Raw genomic sequence first — 8793 nt, forward strand, 5'->3', positions numbered from 1 at the left:
ACACACACACACACACACACACACACACACACACACACCACCACCTCCCTGTTCACCTGTCGTAGTCTTAACTTTTATCCCTGCGTAACCTCTGTGTTGGAGGGTTATTGATCTTCTTCTCTCCCCCAAGTTGACCTTTTATAGGCCGGTTAATTGGCTGCTCAAGTTCCAAATGCTGCATCCTGGAAGGAAGGTGCAATATCGCATGTTCCACCCTACCTGCAGATATCGGGTATTTCCTAAGGCCCCGACAGACTAATGGAGTGTATGAAAAGCACAGCAAAGTTGAGCGTCCGTGGGAAGGGGCTTGTCATCAGAGGAGGCGTTGTGAAGAGAACTTGTAAGGATTTTTAGCTTGTTTGTTCCTTCCTTACTTCCCTTGTGTTTTTTCTTCAGCTGTCACAGAGGCGCTGATGGCTCCAGGATCGATCCCGGGCAGCAGTGGTACACGCAACCTCCACGACAATTTGTCAGATCTGCGTGCGCAGGTGGCAGCCAATCAGAAAGGCATCCAGCTTGTGAACGAGCTCATTGATGTCTATGGATTGGAAGTGGTTCAGGCGTACATGGCACACATCCAGGTGAATAGTTCAGACATCATGATGGTTGGCAGATACGTTTCCCCCAGCCCATCAGAGTACATAGATTTAATGTGATATAAAGTGAAGTCATTGTTTGAAGATTCTCAATTCCTTTAGTAAACCAACTTCAAATTCTAATACTGGAGTGCTCACTTAAAATATCTAATATGTTCACAAGTTTAATGACACCTGACCATGACACCTACTGTATGGCCAAAAGTATGTGGAATCCCCTCTAAATGATGGGGTTCTGGTGTTTCCAGTGAAGGGTACCATTAATACTAAATCATACAAAGACATTGTAGACAATTGTGCTCTTCCAACCTTGTGGTCACAGTTTGGTGAAGACCCTTATCTGTTCCACCGTGACTGTCCCCCATGTACAAAGCCAGCTCCATAAAGACATGCTATGACCAGTTTGGTTGAGAGGAATGCGAGTGTCCTACACAGAGCCCTGACCTCAACCTACTGAACACCTTTGGGATGAAATAGAAAACCAATTTTAAGTCAGGTCTTCTAATCCAACATCAGTATCTGACCTCACAAATCGGCAAATTTCCACAGACATCCTCCAAAATCTTAAGGAAAGACTTCCCTAAAGAGTAGAGGATGTCATAGCCGCAAAAGGGGCCAACTCCATATTAATGATCATGGGTGGAAAAGGGGCCAACTCCATATTAATGATCATGGGTGGAAAAGGGGGCAACTCCATATTAATGATCATGGGTGGAAAAGGGAGCAACTCCATATTAATAATCATGGGTGGAAAAGGGGGCAACTCCATATTAATGATCATGGGTGGAAAAGGGAGCAACTCCATATTAATAATCATGGGTGGAAAAGGGGGCAACCCCATATTAATGACCATGGGTGGAAAAGGGGGCAGCTCCATATTAATGGCTATGGGAGGAGTGTGGGGAGCAACTCCATATTAATGCCCATTGTTTTTGAATATAATATCCAACAAGTAAATAAGTGTGATGTTCAGGTGTCCACAAAGTTTTGGTCATGTAGTGTATAGGAGATGAGGCAAAGTTGGACTTGAGATTTTGTCTGTCATAATAAAAAGGCTTTGTAATCTTTGCATTGGATTTGTCCATTCTCAGGCCAATGCCGAGGTAGCAGTGAGAGAAATGTTGAAAGCATTTGCTAATCGCTGGGAGAAGCAGACGGGAGCACTGGAAGTGGAGTCTGTGGATTTCATGGATGACGGCTCTCCAATCAGACTGAAAGTGAAGATTAACAAGGAAGAGGTAATAATACACAAAAATAAAAACCAATATACTTGCAAAAAACAGACTTTTCAGTTTTGCCGAACTTCATCATAATAAAAATACCTTCTCTGGTTTCCTTCCATCAAAATGGTCAAATATACCAGGGTGGTAAGTGTATGGAGAGAAAAAAACAATGGAAAGCCTTAAATTGATCAAATCTAAGTCAGAACTCTGCAGACTTTCTTCTTTACTATTACTTTGTAACTTTTCTAAATAAACTTTCAAAGCCGTTCATGGTGAGTGGTGGTTGATTTTCCTGATCCCTTCCTAGGGTAGTCCTTCTGGCGGAAGAAGCTGTGTCGGAAGGCCGGCCATGTACTTTGTGAATAGCCCATTTTTTTTCAAGGTTACAGAACAAGTCTAGTTGAAGGTGGCTAACGACTAATAGCTCTACCATGACCTGGATGAATGAGAACCTTCTCAGATCTATGTGTATTGTTCCTTTAAACATGGCGCCAGGACTAACCTTTTGATTCTGTGTCATTGCAGGGCAGTGCTGTGTTTGATTTTAGCAACTCAGGACATGAAGTTTTTGGAAACTGTAACGCTCCCCGTGCCATCACGCTCTCCGCTTTGATTTACTGCCTGCGCTGCATGGTGGGAGAAGATATACCCCTAAATCAGGTAAGTCTCAGATAATTGTACCGAGTATTCAAACTCTTGATCACCAAATGAAAACACAATCTCGCTGTGCCCTACCTCTTTTGTCTTCAGGGTTGTCTTGTGCCCGTCAAAGTCATCATTCCTAAAGGATCCATCCTGGACCCCTCACCAGATGCTGCTGTTGTCGGGGGCAATGTGTTGACCTCGCAGAGAATCGTGGATGTCATCTTCAAGGCCTTCCAAGTCTGTGCAGCATCACAGGTGGGACTGAGCCATGTTTGGAGGGGGGAGCGAGTATTGCCTTGCAATGAAAATATATATATATCTAAAATATATCTAAAGCCAAAACATTAATTTTTGGAAGGGAAGGGTTGAAACTCATATGGACCTCCATATGGAGATTAACTCCATTACAAAGACTAGAGGCCACCACCTAAAGTTGGTGGAAACAATTCCAGCACAAGGGGCGAGGGGGTTCTTCACAGTAAGAGCGGTTAGGGTCTGGAACTCGCTGCCACTGGCAGTGATTTCAGCTGAGAATGTAGAATTGTTCAAGAAACTTTTGGATGATTTCCTGAGGGACCGTAATATCCAGGGATACCAGTATTCCTAAGAATGAGATGATGCGTGGACCTATATGGGTTGGACTTGATGGACGTATGTCTTTATTCAACCCCAAATACTATGTAACTATGTGACCTTTTGGTGTCCCATTGAGGAGATCCCCCCCCCCCCCTCCATACACTCAAGAGGGAGCAAATATCTCCAAGTAAGGGAACTCATGTCTTAGACAGTTGTCACCAGAACAATGTCCCAATTTGAAGATTTCCACTTCATTCCTAATTCCAATTTTACCAATTTACCATCTCTTCCTGTCTCAGTGACAATGGCCATATGGAGAGGGTGGGGGTGCAGGCACATAGGCAGGAATAAAATCCCTAGCGGCAGTGGCTTGAAAGTGTTGGACCCCTGAGGTTTGTTATTCTTATTTTATATCATGGTCCTCATCCAAGAGCATGACCGCAGTGTAGTTATAGGGAATTTAAATATTGGGCTGGCAGCTTCCGCACCAAAGGATTTCTGTGATCACCTTGGTATGTGGTAGGATAATAGAATCTAGAATTTAAGAGCCACACCATGATGCTCAAGTCCAGATACAAGGTTATTCTAATGACAGGCTGCTTACAAAGCCATTGTGTTTCGGTGAACTGTAACTCCGCCCCTTCATCAGGAATAAAATATGCAAAAAAAAAAAAAGTTTTACAAAAATTATCTTTTATACATCACATGAAGGATCAATGATTCCAAAAATGTGATATCAGTAGAAAGATATTATATTGGAAATAATGTTGGTAGCAAAAGTGAGGATCATATAAATAATGATAATCCTAAATAAAAATAATGATAATCATACTCAAATCATATGTGAGCTTGGACTCTTCCCAGGAGCTTTAGAGATGAGTGGTATGGGGTCCTATGTGAGCTTGGAGTCTTCTTAGGATCTGTAGAGAAGAGTAGCATGGGTTCATATATGAGCTTGGCGTCTTCCCAGGATCTGTAGAGATGAGTACTATGGGTTCATATATGTGCTTGGACTCTTCTTAGGAGCTGTAGAGAAGAGTAGCATGGGTTCAAATATGAGCTTGGCGTCTTCCCAGGATCTGTAGAGATGAGTAGCATGGGTTCATATATGAGCTTGGACTCTTCCCAGGATCTGTAGAGAAGAGTAGCATGGGTTCATATATGAGCTTGGCGTCTTCCCAGGATCTGTAGAGAAGAGTACTATGGGTTCATATATGTGCTTGTAATCTTCTTAGGAGCTGTGGAGAAGAGTAGCATGGGTTCATATATGAGCTTTGACTCTTCTTAGGAGCTGTAGAGAAGAGTACTATGGGTTCATATATGAGCGTGGACTGATTTGAGGAGCTGTAGTGATGAGTAGTATGGGGTAATGTGTAAGCTTTGACTCCTCATTATTTGTAGAGATGAGTAGTATGGGTGTCATATGTGAGCTTGGACTCTTCTCAGGAACTGTAGAGACGAGTAGTATGGGGGTCATATATGAGCTTGGACTCTTCCCAGGAGCTGAGGGATGAGTAGTATGGGGTAATGTGTAAGCTTTGACTCCTCATTATTTGTAGAGATGAGTAGTATGGGTGTCATATGTGAGCTTGGACTCTTCTCAGGAACTGTAGAGACGAGTAGTATGGGGGTCATATATGAGCTTGGACTCTTCCCAGGAGCTGAGGGATGAGTAGTATGGGGTAATGTGTAAGCTTTGACTCCTCATTATTTGTAGAGATGAGTAGTATGGGGGTCATATATGAGCTTGGACTCTTCCCAGGAGCTGAGGGATGAGTAGTATGGGGTAATGTGTAAGCTTTGACTCCTCATTATTTGTAGAGATGAGTAGTATGGGGGTAGTTTCTGAGCTTGGACTTATCTTGTGCTGTACAGGGCTGTATGAACAACATCACCTTTGGGAACCAGAAGACCGGTTACTATGAGACGGTGGCTGGGGGTGCTGGCGCTGGACCACACTGGGATGGGAGAAGCGGAATCCACAGTCACATGACCAACACCCGGATTACTGACCCAGAGATCCTGGAGAAGCGGTATGGTGAATATATCTATTGTGTGCATATTCTATATAGGAGGCTGGGCAAATCCCAGGAATCAGGTCATCAATGCAGAGAAAATGAAAACCTCACCTTTCTCCACCCTCTTCTATTTTGTCAAACACATATTCCCCGATACTGCTGGTTCATGGAATGGTTTACCCGGGGGGGTACCAGGGTGAGAGCTGACCTGGTTAAAGCAGAATGTGTTTCCATGTCCACATTGTGTGTGCCTTTTGGCTGTCTGGTTACAGCCGGCAGTCAAACGGATCATTTTTTTTAAATGACAGAATCATGTCCTCTCCTCTGCAGGTACCCGGTAGTCCTCAAGCGGTTTGAGCTGCGCCCAGGCTCCGGGGGTGATGGGAGATTCCAGGGAGGAGACGGAGTCATCCGGGAGCTTCTGTTTAGAGAAAACGTCATTTTGTCAGTTCTCACGGAGCGAAGAGTTTTCCGACCCTACGGACTTGACGGTGATTTATCCAGATAATTCCTCATTTCCTCCTTCCTTGTGATGTCACTTCCTCCTCATTCATCTCTTCTATGCTCTCTATAGGAGGGTCTCCTGGAGATGCCGGCCTCAACCTCCTCCATCGCCATGATGGGAGGACCATTAACCTGGGAGGGAAGACGTCTGTTGCTTTAGAGCCGGGGGTAAGATAAGAGAGCGCTTGTTTATTTTTCCTTTTCTCTTACTGTAGTTACATTTCACTTCTGAGCAAAATCCAGGTTCCGCAGGTGACAATAAAATGACCTGTGACCTCTTTGCCTTCTTGTATCATGAGCTTTACTGTGATATCTTCTTCCAAAGTCACAGAGGGAGATAGAGAGATGGGACTGTTATCTTCATTTCCTGTTTCTGGGACTGGACACCTGTTCCCACTCTACGGGGTTGATTTATAACCAATGTGTTAGGGCCATTTACCCTGCGAATATCCGTTCATTAGTTTTTTCTCCTAAAGGAGGAGTATGCAAAGGCTGATTGGAGTGGAGTCATTTTTGGTGAAGCAGAAACTCTCGGTTTCGCTCATTGAGCTGCTTAGGCAAAATTTGCTAAAAAAAACAATTATTCTTATTTAGTGTTTTGTTATATTTGTGTTTTTTTTTAAATTTTGAATATTTGTGAGCCTTTGCTTTACATTTTTTAATGTAACTTTGTTTTCTGTTTTGTAAAAATAATGAGGCCAAGAACCGTTCCGGGAGGGATGAAAAGGGCTGTTAGCGATCTGAACACCTCCAGGTGGTGCTGGGACTCTGGAACCAGGTCCTGCACTTCCAGGGCTCACCTGCAGGTCTCAGCAATTAGGCACCGCCTGATGCTGCAGTGAGCCTGATGCCACAGTATTGTCGCCATTACCTGCATCCTGTTACCTATGACCTGTGACCTGATTCCTGTATCCTGGTACCCCCTTGTACCCTGACCATTGCTCCGTGGCTCTCCTTGTGTTGCCTTGCTCCCTAGGTTTCACTTGCCCTGTTGTCTGTGTTTGCATTTAGTTAGCTGTTATTACTTGTGGGTGTTGGTGGGGTTGTTTGTGTTTTTATATGATTCCGGTGTGTCTAATAAACTGTATGTTCATAAGCTCATAGGCATTGTCTGGTGTGGTCAAGCTTTTGGTTCTCCAGTGTGGGTACCTGCATGCGGTGTGTGGACACCCACGCACGGTATCCTGACAAGGGCTTTAGTTCTCCTCCAATAGCCATATAAACCCCATCACACCCTTAAAAACCACCTTCATATCACCTTCAAAATTGACCCCAATGCAAATTGAAATTTTTTAATTTTTGCAGAAATTTTGATCAGATGGACCCCTAATGTCTTCCCTGCGTTTCACCATAACAGATGACATACAGAAAGGTGTCAATAAGTTGTTTTACTGGGCACGGCCTGCTCTCATCTGACAGCTGTGAACCCATAAGTGCTCAGAGCAGAACGCTGCCGGGTTCACTGCACATTGGAGAGATCAGATGTGTGATCCCTCTTCCTGCTGGCCATTCAGACAGTAGTTATTGTGGTCCCAGTTTCCCAGGAGGAGGAGAGCCTGGGCACCACACAGGATTTGCCGCTCCCATAATAGTGATTGCCACAATATAGTAAATACAGTAAAGCTCATGGCTGCTATAGCAGCTGGGGGCTTGTTTTAACCCTTTCCATGCCAGAATATGTAGTATAGGTTATTGGCTGCAAATTGCTTAAAGAATCAGCAGTTTCTATGTCGCATCAAGGACCGTTCTTACCCCAACTCGCCTCCATTAGAAATAATGGATTTTCTTTGGCTTGAGGTGGAGTAAAGTATCACCCAAACAAGCTGTAAATTGACAAAATGTTTCCTGCCAAGTGGATTTTTCTTAAAACATTTCCTGTATTGTAATACACTATATTGCCAAAAGTATTGGGACGCCTGGTTTTACACACACATGAACTCTAATGGCCCCCCAGTCTTAGTCCGTAGGGTTCAGTATTTGGGTTGGCTCCGCCCTTTGCCGCTATAACAGCTCCGCCTCTTCTGGGAAGGCGTCCACAAGGTTTAGGGGTGTGTCTATGGGAATGTTGAACCATTTGTGAGGTCAGGTACTGATGTTGGAGGAGAAGGCCGGGCTCGCAGTCTCCGCTCTAATTCATCCCAAAGGTGTTCTATGGGGTTGAGGTCAGGACTCTGTGCGGCCAGTCACGTTCCTCCACCCCAAACTCCCCCATCCATGTCTTTATGGACCTTGCTTTGTGCACTGGTGCGCAGTCACATTGGAACAGGAAGTGGCCGTCCCCAAACTGTTCCCACAAAGTTGGGAGCATGAAATTGTCCAAAATGTCTTGGTGTGCTGATGCCTTAAGAGTTCCCTTCACTGGAACTAAGTGGCCGAGTCCAACCCCTGAAAAACAACCCCACCCCCCATAATCCCCCCTCCACCAAACTTTACACTTGGCACAACGCAGTCAGGCAAGTATCGTTCTCCTGGCAACCGCCAAACCCAGACACGCCCATCGGATTGCCAGACAGAGAAGCGTGATTGGTCCCTCCAGAGAACACGTCTCCACTTCTCTAGAGTCCAGTGGCGGCGTGCTTTACACCACGGCATCCCACGCTTTGCATTGCACTTGGTGATGTAAGGCTTGGATGCAGCTGCTGATTTGGAGGGGTGTCCCAATACTTTTGGCAATATAGTGTATATTTTGGGGGACTTGATGAAAACAGCCCGGGGATAGTTGTTGGAGTTTCTATTTCTCATGGAATAAAATGCAGCTAATGGATATTCCAATCCGGCTTTGTTTAGGACATCTTCACCCTTCACACCCCTGGAGGTGGCGGATATGGGGATCAGAACCAAGATGGCGACTCCGCACTGCCTAAGAAGAATCAAAGTCGCAGCTTTGCCGAGCGGGGAAGTGTCTTCGATTATCGCCTGGCACAGGAAACTGTATGACGGAATAAGGAGCCGGCTTTGTCATTGAGGCATGAGACTTTCCTCCAGGGAGGTGACTGGTTAGCTGCTCCCTGGTGATGGTAGTAGGAGGACAATGGCCCTGGATCAGGTTTCTTATCAGATATCAGACTATACATACTGTATAGTGCGGCTTCTTGTATCTTTTCAGGAGCCTTAAAGTGTTTGTAAAGCCAGCAGTGTCCCATCTAGGAATTCCCTCCCATTCACTTCCTGTCCCAAAGACAAAGCCAGAAAAAAGAGTAGACCTCTTCAAAGTAGACGGATATACGTTCT

General features: G+C 44.9%; 1 protein-coding gene across 2 annotated transcripts in view; it reads left to right on the plus strand.

Moving 5' to 3' along the window:
- The window catches only part of OPLAH (5-oxoprolinase (ATP-hydrolysing)), a 42122-nt gene extending 33614 nt beyond the window's left edge, over nt 1–8508 (plus strand). For both annotated transcript variants that reach the window (XM_018573268.1, XM_018573269.1), the window contains 8 exons: nt 397–581; nt 1688–1834; nt 2345–2479; nt 2570–2719; nt 4916–5073; nt 5389–5549; nt 5633–5730; nt 8350–8508. In XM_018573268.1, coding sequence (XP_018428770.1) covers nt 397–581; nt 1688–1834; nt 2345–2479; nt 2570–2719; nt 4916–5073; nt 5389–5549; nt 5633–5730; nt 8350–8499 — 1184 coding nt within the window. In that variant the 3' untranslated portion in view covers nt 8500–8508. The remainder of the gene's footprint in view (nt 1–396; nt 582–1687; nt 1835–2344; nt 2480–2569; nt 2720–4915; nt 5074–5388; nt 5550–5632; nt 5731–8349) is intronic.
- Nucleotides 8509–8793: the final 285 nt, after the last annotated feature.

Source organism: Nanorana parkeri, unplaced genomic scaffold, assembly GCF_000935625.1.
Source record: "Nanorana parkeri isolate BGI_ZX_2015 unplaced genomic scaffold, ASM93562v1 scaffold2308, whole genome shotgun sequence".
NCBI lineage: Eukaryota > Metazoa > Chordata > Amphibia > Anura > Dicroglossidae > Nanorana > Nanorana parkeri.